At 37.8% G+C, this 23883-nt stretch overlaps 1 protein-coding gene across 1 annotated transcript in view; it reads left to right on the forward strand.

The window, feature by feature from the left end:
- The window catches only part of LOC150080760 (microphthalmia-associated transcription factor-like), a 129663-nt gene that overhangs the window by 55369 nt on the left and 50411 nt on the right, over positions 1 to 23883 (forward strand). The window contains exons 3-5 of the mRNA XM_090381032.1: positions 17012 to 17209; positions 22662 to 22754; positions 22904 to 23075. Of these exons, the coding sequence (XP_090237158.1) occupies positions 17012 to 17209; positions 22662 to 22754; positions 22904 to 23075 (463 nt within the window). The remainder of the gene's footprint in view (positions 1 to 17011; positions 17210 to 22661; positions 22755 to 22903; positions 23076 to 23883) is intronic.

Consider the following 23883-nt stretch of genomic DNA (forward strand, 5'->3'; position numbering starts at 1 on the left):
AGAGATGAGAATATTAGCATTAGCATTAGTAGAGGCATATGATGCAAGAAAGCAAGCTTATTCAGCATCAGCCAAAAAAAAAAAAAAAAAAAACACACACCACTCCCATTTCACCCCTCCGTTTGTTCGAAATACCTGTCCAGTTGAGCTTTAAATTTGTTTAGGCTATCAACTTCAACAACAAGTGATGGAAGTCGGTTCCACCAACCAACCAACCGCTGGCCAAAGGCAAATTTCCGCACATCTATCTGACATCCGTCCTTCCTCAATTTGAATTTATGCCCTCTGAGGTGATTATTCTGAGCAAGATGAAGAATCCCATTGGCATTGAGCATGCTCAAACCATTCAAAGCCTTATACACCTCTATCAGATCACCTTGCCGGTGCCTAGTCTCCAGACTCTGTAATTTGCAAAACTTAAGCCTTTCTTCATAAGAGCAACCCTTTGTTCCATTCACTAATCTTGTTGCCCTCTCTGTACCCGTTCCAGCAGCTCTACATCCTTCTTGAAATGAGGCCTCCAGACCTGTATACAGTACTCAAGATGTGGCCTAACCATTGCCTTATACAAGGGAATAATCACCTCCTTATCCCTGCTAGAAAAATTCCTGTATATCATTGACAAGACACCATGAGCTACTCTTGCAGCTCGTCTGCACTGCTCAGAGAACTTCATATCTGCCTGCACAATTACCCCCAGGTCCTTTTCATTCTCCACCACTGTCAGTGTAGTACCGCAGAGTTGATACGTTGCTCTGGGGTTACTGTTTCCCATATGTAGTACTTTAGATTTGTCAGTGTTAAACTTCATTTGCCATCTCTCAGCCCATCTGTTCAACCTTTCCAGATCCTGTTGCAGCAGCATAGCGTCAGTAGTGTCCTCAACAACCCTGCCAACCTTTGTATCATCTGCAAACTTGGACATTAAACTTGATATCCCATCATCAATATCATTCATAAACACCGAAAACAACAACGGACACAACACTGAACCCTGAGGAACTCCACTAATAACATTAGTCCACGTTGAGCAGTGTCCATTGATTACCACTCTTTGTCTTCTGCCACTCAACCATCCCCTTATCCATAGCAGCAATTTGCCTCCAATGCCACACTGCTCCAATTTGTGCAGCAGTCTTCCATTTTCAACAGTATCAAAAGCCTTTCTAAGATCCAAATATATAATATCAAAGTTATTCCCTGCATCCAGTTCTTTTGTGACTACATCATAGTATCCAATCAGATTGGTCAGGCAAGACCTGCCCTTAACAAACCCATGCTGCGTCTGAGCTATAACTGAATTCTTGTCTAGATGATGCTGCAGTGCTTCTTTAACCAGTGCCTCCATTAATTTACCTGGAACAGAAGTTAAACTAACAGGTCTATAATTACTTGTGTCAGCCTTTGATCCTCCTTTGTGAATTGGGGTTACATTTGCACATCTCCAGTCTATGGGTACCTCCCCTGAGTCCAAAGAAGCTCTCATAATTATGGCTAGGGGTTTGCTTACTTCCTTTGCTGCCTCCTTTAATATAACTGGATAGATCCCATCCACCCCAGGTGCCTTTTTTATGTTTATCCTCAACAATCTCTCCTCCACTTTCCTCTCAGTTATTACAAAATCATCCAGCTCCCTTCCATTGTTTACTTTACCTACATCATTCTCCTTCCTGAATAACTCCTCATACGTGAATGGAGATGCAAAATACTCGTTTAGATTGTTAGCCACCTGTGCAGGATCCTCAACTGTTGAACCATCAATATCCAGTGGACCAATCTGATTCATCCCTTTCCTTCTTGAGTTTAAATATGTAAAGAACTCTTTTCTGTTTTTCTTTGCATCCTTTGCCAAGGATTTTTCGTAGTCTGCCTTTGCCTGCCTAATCTCCTTTGTGACTTGGTTACAGACCAACTTATATCTATCATAGGCTTCCATGTCACTCATTAATTTGTATGTATCCCATGCATTTTTCTTCTCTGCCACATGTCTCATTAGTTCATCTGACAACCATTTAGGCCTAAATCTTGAACAATATTTCTTAGTTGGTATGTAATTAGTTCCTTGAATGCTTCCCATTTAAGATTAGTTCCTTGAATGCTTCCCATTTTGAGTTTGCTGTTGGTAACATCATCAGTTGGTCCCACTGTATAGAATTTAAATACTGTCTCAGACCATCATAGTCGCCTTTACGAAAACCAAACCCTTCCCTTTACCTCTGATGGTAGTTATCTGTTTGAGTAAATCCCACTTCAACACACTGTGATCACTGCCACCTGGTGGTTCATTTATCTGCAGATTCTTAATGCATGAAGAATCACTGCTGATAATCAGATCAAGAGTATTACTCCCTCTTGTTGCCTCACGAACATGCTGATGTAGAAAACAATCATCCAATAAATCCACAAAAGCCTTGCTAGTGTGCGAGTGACCAACCCACGAATTCCAGTCAATATCTGGGAAATTAAAATCCCCCATTATAAGACTCACTGATTTACTGGCCCACTCTATTTCCCTGTACAGTTTCTTATTATACTCATCAGAGTCATTAGGCCTATAGCACACTCCTACTCTCAATTTTGATTTCCCTATGCTTATGTCACACCAAACTGACTCGACACTGCCCTGTCCATCGATGTCGACTGGCTTCACTTCCTTGGACTTTATGTGTTTCTTAATTAATAGCATAACCCCTCCCCCCCCCCTCCTGTCCTGTCTATCCTTTCTATACACATTGTATTCCCCAAATTCCAGTTCCGCATTACTTATATCTGTGTGACGCCACATCTCTGATATCCCAACAATATCTGCCTTTGATGTTTTGAGCAATACCTCAAATTCATCAAATTTATTTACCAAACTCCTAGCATTGGTGTACACGCAGGTATACATGCACCTGTTTCTATTCTTAGCTACCCTAACACAACCCATGTGTTTACTTGTACCGCAATGACTCCCAGCAGTCTCTGGAATATCCTGCATCTTGTTTTTCAGGCTTCTGCTCATTTCAATAGAAGCAGTGCAAGAATCACTTCCACCTCTGCCAGTGGCTACTGTTAATCTATTAGTCCTTGTATCCCCCCAACTAGCAGTTTTCCGACCCACCTAACACTGCCTCGACAGCATCAGCAAAAATTCTTGCACCCTTTCTATTTAAGTGTATCCCATCCCTGTAGAAGCAATCTCTCCTGTTAACAAGTACAGTCCAGGCTGAAAAAAATTCTACCCCTTGAGCCTTGCACAATCTTTCCAGGGCCGAATTGATCGACAAGGCTCTCATCATATACTCCCTCCTGTCGTGTCTGGGCAGAATTGCAGACACTTTCAAATTCAACCCTAATTCACGGCTTTTTTTCAACAGTGACCTGTACTTGCTAAGTAATTCCGCCGGTCTCCTACTCTTAATATCATTTGTGCCAACGTGTACAACTCTATCACCTTTTGTGCCCTTAAAAAGATGATATCCGCTCTACAACGTCATCAACCTTTGCCCCTGGAAGACATACCCTGGTCCTATTCCACCTATCCTTTTTACAAAGCATGTTCCCCGTTTCCCTGACAAAAGAGTCACCAACAACTACTAGTTCCTGTGGGACCAGCGCATTCTGCCTAGGGGGCTGCCTCTGTGTTGCCTGATGACCAAGTGCAAGCTCTGGCGTTGATGTGGGCAGCTGAGAGCTTGATGGGCCCCTCAATTTATTTCCTTCGAGGGCATCCACCCTGTCCTTCAAGCTCTCATAAAGGCCTATAACAACGCTGAGTTGTCGCCTGATTTCCTTGCACTCCTTACATCGTGCACACACAAAGACATCCCCCTTGGCTGTATCATGTCCCGTACCCGACTGCTCCGCAAACATCAAACAAACAGTGCATTTTAAAAGACTGTGATTCAGAGGGCAACTGCCCCCCTCAGTTCTCCCCTGAACCACAGCACTCCCATTAGCTTGAGCCTTTTGCTTTGCTGCTCTGGTCAGAGTCATGATTCCGATTTAATTCAATAAAATTTAAAAACAAAAATGAAATCCTTAAGTTATATCCCAAAACAGTTATGTTATATATATATATTTTTTTTCAGTATCTAGTGTTTTCTACGAGTTCCCTTTATACAACTTCCGTATCACGTGTACCACTATAGTTATGTATTAATTATTTGTTACGATTAAGTCGTTATATATATATAGAGTTAAAAATACAATTTAATTGACAATAAAGTTTATCAAGATTAATAGATTTACTGAATAATTGACAATATTATATTATGCACTATACTACCCTAAGCTTATGCTATCGTGTAAAAATGGCGGGAATTCTCGTACGGTACTTCTACGGACTCGTAAGTATTGATTAGCTTCCAAATCTCGCTATCTCAATTTAGAATAAACTAAGGATCCTGACTAGGTCTATAATCTACTTATAGAAGATAATTTGATATAACAATTGGTTAATAAATCGACTAAATTTGGTTAAAAAAAAAAGACCTCTCGTTCAATTCGTAACACGTGGATTTGATACCGTTACCGATACTAAGTAATACCTACAAAATCTCTGTCTAAGTTAAACTTTAAACTAAGTATCGTAACTAGGAATATAAAGCTACTCTAGAAAATAAGTTAATATGACAATTTAAGCTAATAAATCAGAAAATAAATCAGGAAAAACTTCTCTGTTCCAAGAGCTTCAAGGAGCTTCGTCCGCACAGGCTAACCTCGCACCTGATCTCCTCGCACCTGATATTCTTGATCTCATCATTACTTACAAATCAGTTGACATCACTGGGCTTAAACTACAGGAACCATTGTCAGTTAGTGATCACACAGTCATCAGTTGGAAGATGACGAAAGATGTTGCAATAGTTAAAGGTAAAAGTGTGGAATTTTAATTTCAGAAAAGGGGACTTTGATATTTTAAGGCTCTGTATGGCATATATTAATTGGGCTAATTGCAGAGTGACAGTGAATATGTTTGAACTATGGAATACTTTTAATCAAAAATCACAGATGCCTTGAACACGTACATACCATTAAGAAAATATTACAGGAGGAGGATGCCGAAATGGATGAATATGCTGCTGTCTGGTCATATAGAGCAGAAAAAATTAGTATGGGATAGTTAAAGAGCAACAAAGAGTTCTGAAGCCTACAGCAGGTACAAGTTGATTTGTAATAGTACTTTACTCAATAAATGAGTGTAAGAGTACCACAAATTTGGTTAGGGAAACCAGTGAGTGTATGAGAAAGCACTGGCCAAGAGAGCAAAGAATAGGAACAAGAAATTTTTCATGTATGTGAATAAAATGAAGAAGAAAGCAAATCAAATCAGTCCCTTGTGCACTGGGTGTGGGAAAGTTTTGGATAACCCAGCTGACATTGTGGATGAATTCAATAGGTACTTTACATCTGTCTTTACTGACAAAAGATTCTTCATTCTGAGAAGAGACTGTGTGAGTGATGCTGAGCCATATGAAATATGATTTCAAAATTACAAATGACCGTTTATTAGAAAAACCTTTCAGCATAAAGGCAAGTAAGGCTCCTGTAGTTGATGGCATATACCCAGTAATTTTGGGGGAGGCTGCCAGGGAGTGAATTGAACCATTAAGGTTAATTATGAGGGCTTCTTTGGACTCAGGAGAGATCCTTTGGATTGGAGAGTGGCATTATATAAAGACATTATATCTCCAATATAAAAAGATGGTTCTCAGAGTGAAGACAGTAACTACAGACCAGTAGTCTGATCAGTGGTTATGAAAATCTTAGAGGAAACGAGTAAGAGTGCAATCTAGGAACATTTAGGTAGAAATGGAATTCTAAAGTACACACAACATGGTTTTGTTAAGGGGAAGATCATGTTTAACTAACTTGGTAAGCTATTTTGACACAGTTACTCATGAGCTAGATGTAGGGAACAATTTCAACATTGTTTATTTGGATTTTATCAAGGCATTTGACCCAGTCCCTCGTGTGAAGTTACTGTATAAGCTGGAACATGGGATTACTGGAAAGATTCTAAAATGGATTTCAGGGTGACTGCAGGGCAAAAGGCAGTGTTATGATTAATAGATATCCTTCAGGTTGGTGCGAAGTCAGAATTGAGGTTCCCCAAGGATCTCTTCTTGGACCACTGCTGTTTCTGATTTTCATAAAGAACATTAATGAAGACTTAAAGGGCATGGTGTCAAAATTTGCAGATGATGTAAAGATTGGGAGAGTTGTTAATGATCAGTCCTGTGCAGTGCTCCTTCAGGATGACTTGAACAAACTTCAGGAATGGTCCGAAAAGAGTCAGCTATGTTTTAATGCGGCAAAATGTATGGTCATACACTTGGTGAGTTTGAATTAAAAACAGAGGGAGAAAGGGATCTGGGAAAATGTGAAGTTTTCTGAACAGTGTAAACAGTCAGCAATACCCATGGTGCCTTATTGATGACTTATCAAACAATATTCTGTAGAGATAAGGAGACTATAGTCCCACTGTATAAGGCAATTGTACGACCACATTTTGAATACTGTGTCTGTGTATGAAGACCTCATTTGAAAAAAGACATTGAACATCTTGAAAGGGTCCAAAGATGGGTAATTTACATAGTGATGGGTAACATCGGCAAAAAGGGTGACCATACATGGAAAGACTCCGATTATGTGGGCTACGGAGCTTGGCATCTAGACACCTCAGAGGTGACTTGACTGAGGTTTTAAGGCTCTAAGAGGGTTTAATAAAATGAATGAAGCTGGAATTTTCACCTTTACAAAGAATTCCAGAACTAGGGGGCCATAAATTGAAATTACAGGGAAAGAGGTGTAGATTGTAAGAAGTTTTATTTTAGCCAGTGAGTTGTTGATTTCTTGAACAAGTTGCATTGATGGATAGTGGAGGCTGACAGTTTCAATAAATTCAAAGGTCAGCTAGATATGTGAGGAGGGAAGCTCATAATTTGTATTTTCTTATCTGAGTTTTATTTATTTATTTATTATTATTATTTTTTTTTATTTTTTTTTTCCATTGCAGCAAAAACCTGTGGCTTCCTTGCACTCTATGACAAATACTATTACATCACAATGAGAATCAGAGGGAGATTAAAATTGTATTAGATCTGTGATAGGTTGGCCATGGTTGACTATGCAATCTAATTGAGAACTTGATAAGGTACCTATGCCTTGTACAGTTGAAAAGCCAAACATGGCTTTTGAACTCTGGCTGCTGCTGCTGCTGCTGCTGTAGTGACCAAGATGATGAAGAAAGAATAGGAACAACTTGCATGGTATTGAGTGCTATAGGTTCTAATATCTTTTGTTCTGGGGGTTTTATTAAAAAAAAAAAAAAAGCTGGAAGGTAATTCAAAGGAAATATCTATTTTTCATGTCAGGCTCATGGAAAATTCTGTGAATGGATGCACAAGAAAGGTGTCCTAAAGATTTTAATCCAAAATGGATTAACTTAGGGGTTGGGGACTGTATTTTTGTTGGGGAACAAATAATTTGTTTGTTTGAATAAAAAAACTCAATTTTCATAATAAAGAAACTAGTATCTTTAGATGTGGTGAAAATCTGATTTAAGAAGTCCATCCATATCTGATTTTATATGGCTGGGCTTTGTGTTAGCAGCCAACAGCTGAATTTTATGAGGCCTTCCAAGACATGAATCCACTTTTTGCACTCGTCTGGGATACACTATGTGGCACCTCTGCTGCTGTTGGAGGAGTTTGTGGAGTTAAAAGAAAGTTTGATTTGAAGTAAATTTTTATAGTTGTACTAGTTATGTTATGTTTCTGGAACTCATTTACTGATATTGATTTTAATGCCCATGACATACTGGAACTTCATCTGAAGACCAAAAATGTGTTCCTTTCAGTTTTGATACTTGGGAATAACAAAATCAGATAAAGCCAAAATGGGAAGCACCAAGGAGGATGGAGAATTTGTTTTTCCATCAGAAATTTCATAATTGATATTGCAGTATTAGCTGATATCTCAGTTTGGCTAACATCCCCATACCTATTGAGAGAGAGAGAGAGAGAGAGAGAGAGAGAGAGAGAGAGAGAGAGAGAGAGAGAGAGAGAGATATTCAAAGAAAATAAACAAAAAATAACGAGTAGTGATATTTATGAATATGCCTTTGATTTTGAATTTGTTTGACTGTCATAAGTAATCTTGTTTCTTTTCTTTCCTATTAACAAAGAAAATTTCCTTATTTCAGAAGGGTTTATTTCCTTTCTGTGTTCTTGTATTTGTTATATAAAATGTCCACAAACCTTCTTTACAAAAATAAAATGTTATTCTCTGAATAGAGTATGTGATACAAACTTGAAACCACTTCCAGATAATAGGGGATATTTTCAAGGTTATATTCACTATCTGGAAAATGTGCCTGTGCAGCATAATCGCAAAACTGTAATTATGATGAAAATTACATTCAAAATTTAATCCTGTTGGTTTTGTGTCACTCAGCAGCTTCCTTAAGAGCTCTAACTTGTATGGTTTCATCCTTAGTGACATAACATGTTAAGCTCATGACTGGCATGCTATATGGATTTCCCTGGGCTTAGCATAAAACTTCCTTGAACCAACTTCACTGTGCCCTCATTGACTCAGTGGCTTCTTTTTGAACTTTTCTTTTTACATGAAAATCCCAAATACGAAAGGTATTAAAACCTACAGCAGTTAGACTGTACATGGGTTGAAGGTCAAGAAGATGAAAGGAGATACTTGTTGAAATTGGACTTGAATTTCTGTAGTTTGTAGTTTTCAAGAAATACATATGAAGGGAGGTTATTCCAGAAAGTTGAAATTGAAGGGATAAATGAGGAGGAAGAAAAATTGGTTCTGTGAGTTTGAAGTTGGACAGCAAATAGATGTTAACTAGTTGTGGCATGTGTTTGGACTGGTTTCGAAGGAGAGGGATGAATTATAGAGGCCAAATCAGAAGAGCAGTGCTCGTTGAAATATCTATAGAAAAGGCAGAAACAGAACTTCTATGAGACAGAGTAGAGAGACTTTGTAAAAGATGGATCATTAATTAACCTGACTGCCTCCTTGTGTATGGAGTCTAGAAGCCTCAGAGAGGTTATGGGGGTACTGCCCCAGGTGTTAGAACAATATTCCATGGTAGGTGGATTTGATATTTGTAACAGAGTGAGTAGCTCTTTAGAAGGAAAGTATTGCCAAGAGCAAAAGAGAAAACCCTGTTTTTAGATACAGAGGAAGCAATATTTGTGATGAAGTAGCCAAGAGAGATTAGAAGACAGAGTAATCCATAATAGAGATATGTGACTGTGCCTAGAAATCTGAGTGTTGTCAAAGATTAGGCATAGGAGCAAAAGAATCCTTTTTGCAAGATGTAAGCCAGGACTGAGTTTTGGGAGGATTGAAGTTGACTAAGTTATCTTTGCCCCATTAGAGAATTTCTTGTAAATCAGCATTTAACGAGTTGGTAGTGGATATTCGAGAAGTTGAAGCTGTTTGAGCAGAGAAAGGTTTTTCAAACTGGAATGCAGAATGCTGTATGCTATCATTAGCAAAACTATGGATAGGATTTCCAGTTAACGGAAGGAGATCATTTTATACAAGAAAAACAGAGTGGGAGAAAGTACTGAACCTTGGAGAACACCAGCATTAGTGGAGAAGTTAGGACAAAGGACTGCTTACCATTGCCTACAGTGATCAGTCAGAGTGAAAATTGGATGCCCAATTGCAAGAAAAAGTTGGCAATCCATAAAATGGGAGCTTATTTAGAAGACCATCCTAACATGATTAGAAGCTTTTAAAATATCAAGAGCAATAAACTTTTTCTGTTGTATTCGTCCATTTGTACCAACACTTACAGAATCCATATTGGCGATCATTGATCAGATGGGAGGTTTCAAGGTAGATTAGGAATTGGTGGTTCATGGATATCTCCATTACTTTAGAAAGAATAGAAGTGAGGGCAATCAGATGATAATTGGATGGAGAGATATGTTACCCATTTTAGGAACTGGATGGATATGAACAAATGTCCAAGCAGAAGGAAAAAGCAGAAGTGGAATAAGAAAGTGTAAAAAGTGGCACAGAACAGGAGTAAGCTCATGAGCACAGGTTTTGAGAACAAGTGGAGAAATATCCACCAGAATGCTCAACTGCCATACACAGGAACCAAGTTTACTGCTCTTAGTATGTTCAAATTCTAGTTTGGACTATTAATAACTGCTTCAGAATATGATATAGGCAGAAAATGAACCTGGAGATTTCAAAGTAAGCCAATCGCATTAGATATAAACAATAAGATTTTAAAATGGAGTGGGAATAAATGATTTCACTGACTCAACCTGAGCGAACATTGAAATCAGAGGACTTAAAACTAAGGAAAAGAATAGAAATTTTGCATATCATCCCATTTTGCACCCTTGTAATGCCAAACAGCACAATGCTTAGAATGCCTACAAGAAAAAGACTCCATTAGAGAGACCATCACCAAGTTGTGATCTGAGGGGCCTAGAGGCCCACTCACCTCAACCTGTACTTAGAAGGGTTTTCCATGAGAAAAAGATCAGAGTTATTGCCTGTGTGGTTAGGGTTGTCTGATGTTCAGGTAGGTAAATGAACAATATGTGGTAGGTCATTAGTAATTGCAAAAGCTTCAGCATTTCGACCAGCTGTGTCCATCTGACAAGAAAATTGAAGGCAGCTGGGGTTGCAAACATAACTTACCAAGGAAGGTTACCTCACTGTTGGGAAAGTTGGAGTAGAGGAGGTTGAATTTCAGAGAAAATAAGTAAAAAAATTCAAAGTGATTAGTGGAATTGGGAAATCAGTAGGGGCAACAGCTGAATTTGACAGAATTGGGTAGAGTAATGTTTTAAGCCAGAGAAGATCGAAAAGAGGAGATTCCAAATTAATAAATCTCTGACAGGGAATACCATAGCAGACATGTGCACTACCTTTGAAGCAACAGGAATTGTGCAGCAAATAATTAGGACAATTAAGATGGGCATTGGACTAAATTCAAAATAGCAAAAGCTTATATTTTTATTGTAAGTGGGCCATGACACCCAGGTTTTTGAGTTTTTTTTTTTTTTTTCTTAGATAGACCTAGAAATACTTATATGCATGGTTAAGGGGGACAGGGCATATGCCCTTCTTCCCCCATGAATACACCCCTGGGTGTACACACACACACACAACAAGAATACACCTAGCTCTTTGACATAACATGGTCTCGACAATGGGCCCCCGCATACACATTACTCGTTCTCCCTCCAGTCATTTTATGGCAGGTAGAGGCAGCATGATTATACACTAGCTGATAGTAATAGTATTTGCCATATAGAACAAGGAAGGCACAGGCTTTTGCTGCACTGGCAAAAAAAGAAAAGAAAATTCATCTAAGTTGTTGTTGTTGTTGTTGTTTGGTTTTTAGGAGCATTAGCAACTAAGGCCATATTGCTCCGGTGCGGTGGTCATTCCCTGATCTTTCCGCATCCTCCGTATTTGGTGGTGACGGGCTCGAATCCCGGTCTAATCAAGAAGCGTGTGCTACGCACTGCTGCTCCTTCCCACCTGGCTACGGAGGCGCCCTTCATCTAAGTAGATAAGAAAATACGAATTATAAGCTTCCCTCCTCACACAGTTAATTATTCAATTTCCTTTGAATTTATTCAAACTGTCATCCTAACTACCTGCGAGGGCAACTTGTTTCAGCAATCAGTGACTCTTGCTGGCTAAAAGAAAACTTCCTACAATCTAACCTAAACCTCAACCTCAGTAATTTGAATTTATGATCCCTAGTTCTAGAATTCTTTATAACAGTGAGAATTCACCCTCATTTATTTTACTAATCCCTCTCAAAGCCTTAGAAACATTAATCAGGTCACCTCTGAGCTGCCTGGTTTCCAACCTCCAACCAGGGATGGGCCGTCCCCCGAGGGTTCAAGGGCTGCTGGAAAACCTGCAACTTACATACACATGAAGAAACTTTTAAGGGGTTGCCAAATTTCAGTTAGAACCAGGCGCCACATAACTTAGTAATGCCCCCGAAACAATGTAATCAGTCTTTCCTCATACGGTTTTCCTTCTGTTGATCTCACCATTTGAGTTGCCTGTTTTTGGACCCTTTCAAGAAGCTCATTGTCTTTTTTTCAGATGAGGTCTACATATTTGAACACAGTTATTCCAAATGTGGTGATACAAATGCTGTATACAGTGAGATAATGACTTCCCTATGTCTACAGGATAACGTTCATTAAATCATCGATAGGACACCATGGGTTTTTCTGGCTGCCCATTTACACTGTTCAGAAAAGTTCATATATGCCTGTATTGTAACTCCCAGTTCCCTTTTCTCCACCACTGTTTTTAATTCAACCCCACCAAGTGTATAATTTATTTGTGGTTTGCTGTTTCACAAGTGCATTTAGCAGCATTAAAACATAGCTGCCACTTCTCTGACCATCTCTGAAATCTGTTGAAGTCATCCTGAAAGAGTTCTGCTTGGCACTGACTTGGCTCAGCCTTACTTGCTTTTATGCTCAAAAGTTTTTTTAATAAACGATCATCAGTAAATGTAACATCACTAATTGCATATTGCACAGCCTGTTCTTGGCATGAAGGGTCTTTTTTCTTTAAAAACTGATGCAAAGTACCTATTAAATTTACCTTCAACATCAGCTAAGTTATTTAGGATTTTCCCACTCCCAGTGCACAAGGATCTAATCTGATTACCTTTCTTTTTTTTTTTTATGAAAACCCCAAACATGAGAGGTATTAGAACCTATAATACTTAGTACCATGCTTGGGTTGGAGGTTGAAAAGATGAAAGAAGATATTCGTTGACATTAGACTTGAACGTCTGTAGACTGTAATTTTAAGGAAATACGTATGAAGGAAGGTTGTTCCAGAAAACAGCAGTTGAATGAATAAACGAGGAAGATGAAAAGTTGGTTCCATGTGTTTGAAGTTGGACAGTAAAGTGGATGTTGGCAGGTGGCGGCACATGTTTGACTGTTTTGGAAGAGAGAGTGGGAATTACAGAAGCCAATTCAGAAGAACAGTGCCCATGGAAGTATCTATAGAAAAGGCATGCAGCAGAAACAAAACGTCTATGAGATAGCAAGAGGAGAGACTGTTAGAGAGGAGTCATTAATTACCCTACTGCTTTCTAGATTCCATTCTTCTGAATGGAATCTAGAAGCCTGAGAGAGGTTTTGGGGGCACAGGCACAGACGTGTGAACAATATTCCATGGTAGGGCAGATTTGTGATTTGTACAGAGTGAACAGGTGTTTGGAAGAAAAGCAACGTCCGAGAAGTATTAGAACCTATAGTACATAGTACCATGCTTGGGATGGAGGTTGAGACGACAAAAGAAGATATTTGTTGCCATTAGACTTGAACTTCTGTAGACTCTAATTTTCAGGAAATACGTATGAAGGAAGGTTGTTCCAGAAAACAGCGGTTGAATGAATAAACGAGGAAGATGAAAAGTTGATCCTGTGAGTTTGAAGTTGGATAGTAATGGATGTTGGCTAGTGGCGGCACATGTTTGGACTGTTTTGAAAGAGAGAGTGGGAATTATAGAAGCCAATTCAGAAGAACAGTGCCCATGGAAGTATCTGTAGAAAAGGCATGCAGCAGAAACAGTACGTCTATGAGACAATGAGTGGAGAGGCTCTGTTAGAGATGAGTCATTAATTAACCTAACTGCTCTCTTCTGAATGGAATCTAGAAGCCTGAGAGAGGTTTTGGGGGCACCACCCCAGATGTGGGAACAATATTCCATGGCAGGGTGGATTTGCGATTTATACAGAGTGAGCAGCTGTTTGGAAGAAAAGTAACGCTGAGAGCGAAAGAGAAAACCAAGTTTTTTAGATGCAGAGAAAGCAATATTTGTAATGTGCTTGTGCAAAGAGAGATTAGGAGTCAGGGTAATCCCCAAAAGAGATATATCATTTTGCCTAGAAATCAGAGTGTCACCAAAGATAAGCATATGAGCAAAAGAATCCTTTTTGCGAGATATAACACAAGACAGTTTTAGAAGGATTGAAATCAACTAAGTTAGTATTATTATTAGCCATATGGTGCAAGGAAGCCTGAGGCTTATGCTGCACCAGCCAAAAAAAAAAAAAAAAAATTCCCTGAGAGAGAGAGAGAGAGAGAGAGAGAGAGAGAGAGAGAGTGTCAGAAGTAGAAAGGAATCACCAAGAAAGAGAAGAATGATGATATCCAGCTCAGGACCCTGGGTTTACCAAGGCCATACTCACCAGATGTGAGCCCCTGGGGTTAAATTTTGTCTTTTCCTCCACTGGAGAATTACCTGGAGATCGGCATTTAAGGAATTGGTAACAGATATTCGAGAAGTTGAAGCTGATTGAGCAGGGCAAGGTTTCTCAAAATGGAAAGTAGAATGCAATGTGCTATCATGGGCAAAACTATGGATAGTATTTCCAGTCAGTGGAAGAAGATCATTAATATACAAGAGGAAAAGAGTGGGGGAAAGAACTGAACCTTGGGGGACACCAGCATTAGTGGAGAAGTTAGAAGAGAGAGAGAGAGAGCCATCTACCGTCACCCTCAGTGAGCGATCAGAGAGAAAACTGGATAATCAATTACAAAAAAACAGTTGGCAAACCATAAGATGGAAGCTTCTTTAGAAGACCTTTATGCCAAACACGATTGAAAGCCTTTGAGATGTCAAGAGCAACTGCTTGTGTTTCACCAAACTTTCCCATTGAATTTGTCCATAAATGAGTAATATCAATCATTTATCGATCATCAATAAGCCAGAATATCACCAGTGGAACGACACTGGCAGAATCCATACTGGCGATCGTTGATCAGATGGAAGGTTTCTGGGTAGTTTAAGAGTTGGCAGTTAATTGATTTCTCCATTACTTAAGAAAGATTAGAAGTAATTGCAATGGGATGATAATTAGATGGGAAGGATTTGTCACCCTTTTTAGAGCTGGCTGGATATGATCAAATTTCCAAGCAGAAAGAAAAACACCTTTGGAATAAGAAAGTGAAAAAAGGCGGCAAAGAACAGGAGTAAGTTCAGGAGCACAGGTTTTGCAAACAAGTGTAGAAATACCATCAGGACCTAGAGCTTTCTTAGCATCAAGATTCGTCAAAATCCTTCTGACATTCTTTTGATGGACGACCACAGGAGACATTGAGTGGAGTGTGTTGGGAATGGTAGGAGGTGTTTTACCAAGATCATTAATGTATCAGTTGAAAGAAAAATGGGATGCTAGCAGGTCAGCTTTATCCTTGACTGAAGTGACAGCAGAACCATCTGGTTTTGACAGAGGTGGGAACAGAGATGTGCAAAAGTTGCGGCCAATAGCTTTGGCAAGAGACCAGAATGCTCAGCTGCCATTAGGGCAAGAAGCAAGTTTTCTACTCTTAGCCTGTTAAAAATCTAGTTTGGACTGATTAATAACTGCTTTACAATTGTTGTGAGTTTTGGTGTAGGCAGAAAATGAAACTGAAGAATTGGAAACAAGCTGATTACGACATGCAACGTTCTTCTCTTGACCAGCCTTAGCATGTTTATTGGAAAACCAAGGTTTAGATAAAGGACGAGATTTTAAAGTGGAGTGTAGAATAAAGGATTCCATTCCTACAAGAATAATTTCACTGGCACGATTTGAGCAAACGTTGACATCGGAAGTTTTGAAACAGTAATCTGACCAAGGAAAAGAAGAAAAGAAATCTCGCAGGTCATCCCATTTTGCATTCTTGTAATGCCAAAACAATATGAGGTTGGGAATAGCCATGAGATAAAGGCTTCGAGGAGCCTTTAATGATGATCTCTTCAATTTCTTGAAGAGATCATCATTAAAAAGTCTAGATCAGGAGTTACACATAGCCGTTTCAAGAATAACACTTGATATAAAAATATTATATTCATAGAAGCAAGCTCAAGTTTCTTATAAAAAAAAAAAAATTTAAAACATTTTATTTTGAAATTTTGTATGAATTTAGTATTAAATATTTAATATCTTCCGTAGCATTTATATTTTACTTTTCTTATCATAATTATATATGTAATATAACACAAATGTAATAAATTTTTTTCACAAAATCCTTATAGAAACCCCCAAATCTGACCCAGTTTATCTCTCTGTGCTGTAGAAAAATTATAATTTTCTGAGTGTGCCCTGGACAAGAAAAAGGTTGAGAAGCACTGATCCAACAGATGGTTAGGTTTTGATCCAGCCTTCTCCTATCGAGAGAGATACCAATGGGTTTGGTCTGGTTGGTCCATTCTAGCGGCTGGCCTGCATACACCATTTTAGGGCTGTATCTTCAAAACATAAAGAAAATTGTATCTCACTGTGATTCACATCACAAGTTTAAGAGACATCAATCATACTGCATGATAAAGATATGAGGGAAGGGGATTGCTGGAGCTTTAGTCTGGAGATGAAACATGGGTTTCAACACTTCAAGCCTCCAGTAAGCAAAGTGGTGGTATTGCACCAGTTAATCAGAGTCACGGGCAGAATTCCTCTGAGTGGCGTTGATGCCACACCTCGACCCATGCTTATGATGGTTTACACTTTTTGTTTAGGCTTGAATGTTTTACTGTTTAAAAATACTTAACTGTAATTATCTAGGAAATCAATAATGTAAAGAACTTTTAAACTGTTGTGATAAAAAAAAAATATATATATATATCATTTAGTTGGCAGAAACTTTCACTAAGCTTTTTATGGGAGCCAATTGAGTTTGTTTGTGAAAATTAATGTCACCAATAAAAGATAATTAAGTTACATTTTGTGTAATGAACTGAAGTTAATTTCACTTGCAAATGAAAACAAATGTGTAAATGTTTCTTGGTTTTTGATGAACCTTTCATGAAATTAGTTCTGGGAATTCCTTCACTCATTGTTGGTGCAAAAAAAAAAAAAAAAAAAAAAGTAAATACACAAAGAAAGAAAGAAATTTGGTGTTCAAAGAGCAACTTAAAAAAATAATTTTTCTTTAACTTATCTGTGCTAGCTAATAATGTTATATTAATTTTTGTTTTGTTTTTTTGCTAGGTTCAAACCAAGTTGGAAAATCCAACTCCCTATCATGTCAGACAAAGCCAGCAAAGGCAAGTTCAGCAATTTCTTTGTAATACGCAGGGTGTAAGAGGAGTCATACCCGTTTCTCCTCCACCATTGGGTAACAGCTGTGATCCAAGCCCTAATAGTCCTCTTTCGGCAGAAGCAAGTTCTGCAGCTAGTCCTGCTGGGGTAGGTATAATTTTATAATTTCTTGCACCTTATTACCAAATTTATATACAGCCACTCCCCGACTTTTATAAGGGTTGTGTCCCGCGGAACTCTACACAACTCGAATTTTACGTAAGTCAGAATTTTCTTAAAGGCTTATGCAGCACTTGCAACTATGCGCACTGAATTTGATTGAAGCAAAAAAGAAATGTTCAACGAACATGTAAATAGAATTATTTATTCAATTTTTTTATATCATGTGCAGGAAAAATTACAAAAGTGTGCAATTGCAAAAATTTTAGTTTAACATTGTGGAAACCAGCGTGATGTTTGCCACGAACTTGGCTTGGGATTAGTCATACTTATCCTTAATATCTTCATAAATACTTCTTGCTTTTGCTTGAATGGCCATTACACTTAGGGGCACTTGCTTCTGAATATGATTTTCAATCCATATTATTAATAGCTTTTCCATCTTCGATATAGCACCTGAATACTGCTTTGTGATCACTGTTGATCTTAATGTGTTGACCCTTTAACATGTTCTTTTATACGTGCACTGTTCTAAAAAATAGTATTCACTTTTGAAGCAGTGAGACCCATGCAATAAATAACAAACTTTGTCCTGCATCTTCTTAATCAATTTTGTTTCTTTTCCTAGCACTGCCACCACTTGCACTTTCCATTGGTCGCTTTCCCTTCATCATTGTAATAAGTAAAGAGGAATGAAGAGAAGATTCTGAAAATTTATTTAAGTTTTTTATATGATTGAAGATTTCAATGAAGGAGAAACACATTTCACTGTAATAACATAAAAACCCACAGAATTCCAGTTATCGGTGTTATTGAAAGTGCAATAAGATTGAGTTTACTACCCATTTATAATAGATTGCGCTAACAGAAAAGCCCAGTAAACCGGAAAGAGCAAATTGTTTTTATTGTTTTATGGTTGTGACCTCCAGGAATGTGCTTTAGAAAAATATGACAGTCTTTCAAAATTGATTCTTACAACAGAACATGTGATAATGATGAAAGTGTATTGCATTCTCCGGCCAGACTGCGTAGCCCTTCTTCTCAGCCATTAGTAGCATTTGTAAACATGTTGGCCGCATGTCTGGAGATGAAATGACGTTTTAGAGAGTTAAATAGCTTAGTTATATAGTGAAAATTTCAACTTCTGAGGTCTTGGAACAAATTACCCAAAAAAAAAAGAAAAAAAAAGACACATTTACTTCATTCATTATCTGCATTCTCTCTCTCTACTTGCATTCTATTTTTATACTTTTTTCTTATATTTTATTATAATTTTTTGCCATTTTTATTTTTTATTTATTTATTTTTATATTTTCTGTTACGTTATATACACTGCCCTACCATTAATATCCAGATACCCCTCCATGGATGGAGAAACAGGTCGTATGCATGCAATACATCACAGAACCTGCTATAAATATGCACACTGGGCTTCGAACAGACAATTGCAAAAGTGGGCTTGCAAGATGACACGTTCAGCAGAATTACTTCAACAATTCAACAGAATTGATCACCTCAACAAATGCTAGATGCCGATTAACATGGTATAAGGAGCGCGAATCCTGGACTGTAGAGCAGTGGAAAACAGTCCTATGGACAGATGAGTCGAAGTTTGCACTCTACCAGTCTGATGTCTGTTTGTCTGATCCAAAAATACATCTGTCCGATGTATTTTTGGATTAACCGGGAAATCGATTATCCGGGATTTGTTTTTTACCATCTATCCCGAAAAATCGAGTCTGCTGTATTGTTTTATTTTTTCACCCACTTATTCATCTTTTCCTCACTCACTTAGTGGAGGGATGCAGTAATGTAAATTTAAATACTAATGCATAATAATTAAGATAAATAAGTAATAATATTAAAGATTAAAACTAGGGTTAGTGTGTACTTAACTGTAACATTTATGCTTTGTGTTCTTTCTCTTATACACTTACACTCTCATTTATTCTTCTGGCTTTCATTTCATATGTTTGACTCTTGCTTTCTGCACTGTGCTCTCTAGGCACCTCAGCTTACTATTATTCTTTAGTTGTGCAGGCTAGCCACAAATTTTTGCTGACCAGGGGAGAATGTAGTGATTGTGTTAGTAAATGTTTGTTAGTATATATAAAATAATGTAAGTTATTAAGTTTGTATTCTTTTGGCCAATTATATTTGCTCTTTCACTCATTCCCATTCACTATAATACTCATTTACTCTCTCTTTCTCTCATGCTGGGTCACTCTCTCTTTCACCAAAATTAACATTTATTCCTGATTAGCATAATTCCTAATTCACTCTTTCGCTCGGTGCCCAGCCCATTCGTTCTCTTTAATTCTCATTCATTCATTCCCCTTTCTTTCTATATTTCATCCCCTCGCTACTAGTTTGCTAATATTTTTCAGCTAATCTGTTTCCCTGGCTGCCTGTACATCTCCCTACCCTATATGGTTACTTATTTGGTGTGGGACTCCAGGTTCCTACACATGGCAGGGTAGTCCTGGGAGGGGGGGAACCAGGTCAATCTGGTTTTGTCATGTCAGGGTGCAGAATACTGCTATCCTGACAGTTTAAGTCATCATCTGGGTGTGGTGGGAGATGGCAATTTTAACTATTGATTATTGTTTAATTGCTGAGGAGCTGAATTGCCCTTCTTTGGATAGTTCTGTGCATTTTGAATACATTTTGTGTGAACGTTGTAAAGGCTTTATAATTTTCCTCTTCTCCCCTGGGAAAATCTGTGGTATTAGCTATGTTCTGGGGATGTCATAAATTATACATTCATATAGAATGTGTGCCCAGTCTTCACTCTCGCCACAGGTGCAGTTTGGGTCACCAATCAGCTCTAAGGAGGTTAGTATTGCCTTTAGGGAGCCGTGAGCTGTCAATATAAATGTTGTAAAAAGTCCAGAGGCATACAACTAAGAGGTGGCTTTGGGCTAACCATTGCAACCCATGACAGAAATCTTTTGGTAGCTAGACCTCTGGTTTCCTGCTCCCAATTTGTTTGTCATAGCTCATGGAGCTTTGTAGCTATTCTTTTTCTTTCAGCCTTGATGGTGTTAGCTTTGTCAAGGGCTATCCCCAGAAAATCTGTGGGTATGCCCTTTTTAAGTCTATAATACAAACCTTTTTTGGATACTTCCAGGTAAAGTGGGAGAGCTTTGGCCAGCACCTATAGTGCAGGTGTGCTTACTGTGTGACATTCTCTGGTAATAGTGAGATGTATTGCACTTTGTATTGATTCTAATTACATTCCCATGTACCACAGGACTGTAAATTTTATAACCTATAACTAGGAAGTTATTCATTTCTATTACAGTAGAATCCTCTTTTAAAACTATCCTTTTGAATCAGAGCAGACTGCACTTAGCAGTTTCCTTCTAAGGCATGGATCAGGAATATATCAACTGGCAGTTTAGTAGAAATTGAATTCCTAAAGTGGCTCAGTAAAACTTATCTTCTTTAGGAATTCGATTACTTAAAGGTGCCAAACCCAAGCTGCTCATCAGTAGTTGTTGAGGTTTTACCCGTTTCACTAATGGTTTTTGGGGCCACACTAGTGTGCCTACAGCATACCAGCATGATATTACTGAAATGACTATTGTCATGTATTTCCTCCTGTATAAAATAAGTAAATCATTGTCATCAACATTTATAAAGGTTCATATAATATATGAATTTTATTTAAATTTTATATTAGCATATCTTCTTTAAGTATTGCAATTTAACATTATTTTCATGCAGGCTTAACACTCTTATCCTATAAATATTGGCAGCTTGAGGGCTGCATAATAAATCTTTCGAGGCTGCCAGTTTGACATTTTGACTTGCATGCTCTAGGACAGGGGTCGGCAACCTTTTTTGAGTGAAGAGCCATTTTTGATCTAATTTAAAAAAAAAGAAGAAAAAAAAAGAGAATCTGAAGAGCCGCACTTCAGCTCAAGCTGGGGGGGGGGGGGGGGGGCAGTTTTTTAAGAAATGGAATACAGTGGGAAGGTGTTTTATTAATAATGTATCTAATTAACATGACTGTTGCTGCTGAACTTCTTGAGCGAGTCTCTCAACGTCAGGGAAGTATGTGTAATTTTCATCTTTAAGCATGCTGAGAGACTTGTATTGCTCAGACGGTTTCTTGATTTATTTAGTTTATGTTCGAAAATATTTGCCCACAGAAATTTGCTGAAACAAAAAAAAACTGAGAGAAGTCCAAATGCAAATATTATGGAATTTTTATACGTTTCCGGTAAGCTACACCACGCATCGAACACAATTTGGTCTTACTTTTTCAACTCATCTATTGGCATCCATTTATGTAGAATTGCAAGGGCAGCCTTTTGCCTCTCCAAATCCTCAATTTCAGTTTTAAGGCATTTTAGTCTTGCACTCTACATGTCCTTGATTTTTAAGTCTTCTAACTTCATTTCAAACTTTGCTTCATGTGGGCTAAAAGTTAGAGCCACAGTTACATGCTCAAAGAGCTGCAGGTTGCCGACCCCTGCTCTAGGATATCAATTTGCTTTCTTCTTGACTCTGTCTCATCCAGCAGTGCACCAGGTTTTTATTTGTTTACCTCGTTCCATACATCAGGGACATAGAAGAGGATTATTTACTTCAGTAACGGAACAAATACCATAGGCTGTCTACGTGTATAATGAATTTGATTCGTAAGGGAATCACCTATGCACAGAAATACTTTTTACATGCTATGTTTTATTTTTAAATGTTGTCTTATTTTGGCATATGTATTGTGAATTCCCCACCCCTTTAGCAGATGTGGTTTACAGCTTTTTTTTTTTTTCAAGCAGTTTGCACCTTTATGTAGTTTGCCCTCATGATTACATTTTTAACCAATGATCCATATTTATTTCACATGAAATTACTTGTAAAACTATTTAATACAAAGAAAATGGTCACTGTAAATTAAGCATGCATCTCATAAACTTACTCTGACCTGCTTGGCTAGATGGAAACCTTATATATGGAAGCATAAAGAATTTCTAAACTCTCCAAATAACCTGCTGGAGTGTTTAAGCAGTCACCAGTTGAGAAGGTTCTCGTAACTACTAACAATTGCTACACTACAATCTTTAATATATAATTGCAACTAATTAAGACCATCACAAACTGTCAGTCAGTACTACTTGCCAAAGAAGACTGAAACATTTTTTTGTCTACATTTGATAAATGTATACATAAAGGGGATGAGGAATTTTGAGTAAAAATGATAATTTGAAAAGTAACACCTCTCTTAAATAAAATTATGCTCAATGGTGTTAGTTTTATGAAACTGAATAAATAAGTTTGATGAAATTGAATTGAATAGTTATACCAAAGCAAATTCCTCAAATCAAATAATACAGATTGTAGAAACCACATCAAACTTTAATGTATTTCATGTAAATTCTAAATTTTATTGATAATATTGAAAATTGACTATTATTTATTGCTACCTTAGCTGGAAGGCTTTTGGGATGATTTCAGCAAGCTAGAAACAAAAGCACACAGTGATATTGCTGTTTTGGAACCTGTCTTTAATCTTTCAAACACAGTAAGTTTCTCTATGCTGTTAAATCTTTGAGGTTTGATTGCTGTTCTTAGTTATTTTATCTGAAATCCAGAGATTGGAACATATATGAAAGTTGTGTGTGAAAATAATGTATCAGTCTTGATATAATCTTTTTATTTATTTTTTTGTAGCATCCAGAAACAGCTGCATTACTGGATATCTATTCGATAGCACATCAAAGTGGCAAGGTATCATCTTCGTGCCCTGCTGGTTTAGAAGAGGTAAGAGAGGAAGCAGACCTTACAGATTTAGAACTGCAAGCTTTAGCAAAGGATAGACAAAAAAAAGATAATCATAATAAGAGTAAGTAAATATATTTTATAATTTGTTTATGGCCTATTTTAGTAGCTGAAACTGAGCAGCAAAATGTGGTTTAAGAGTAGTAGGGGCAGCTGATGCTCATACTGCTACAACATATAAAAGTGGAAGATCATGGTTTTTACATAGTTTCTGATAGTTGTACCATCTGAAATATGGCAGTATGATGATTGAAGCATAATTTATGGTCAAACACAACCCCAAAGTCTGCATGGTTGTTAACAATGTAATTGGTTAACCCAATTGCAGGTCAGAGCATTACAGAATACATGATTTATTTTTTGTCCAAACTGGTTGAGATAGCTATCAAATTCTATGAGAGTTTTATTAATTGATTGCAGTTTTCAGGCAAGGCTATCATGGGAACTAATCACTGGGAGGAGCTTCAAATCATTGGCATAAGTTATGGTATTGTGCCTGGACTGACCAAGTTGGGGGATCAGCACTGTAAACAAGAGTCCAGATCAGACATCACCCTGAGGAACTCCAGTGGAAATACACTGTTTGCCAGTGAACAGTAAACTGGATTATTCTATTTTGAAGGAGTCATGTAGGGAACTGCAAAATGTCTTCCTGATCTGGTAATGGTCTAAAAGCAGTTTTACCTTTTCAGGAAGGAACTTTTATAGAGTTGAATCTGCTTCAAGGCAAACACAAGCTCAGCTTGAGTGTCAAATGCTGAGGATGTAGAGCTGATCGTGATTTTTAGGTGAGTCACAGTGTGTCTATGGGGAATGGAATAATGAATTTGAGGAGGCCAATATAGAAGAAGTTCGTTTACAACAGGAAGAGT

This window comes from Mastigoproctus giganteus, chromosome 9 (genome assembly GCF_048544385.1).
Source record: "Mastigoproctus giganteus isolate SK-2022 chromosome 9, ASM4854438v1, whole genome shotgun sequence".
Classification (NCBI taxonomy): domain Eukaryota; kingdom Metazoa; phylum Arthropoda; class Arachnida; order Uropygi; family Thelyphonidae; genus Mastigoproctus; species Mastigoproctus giganteus.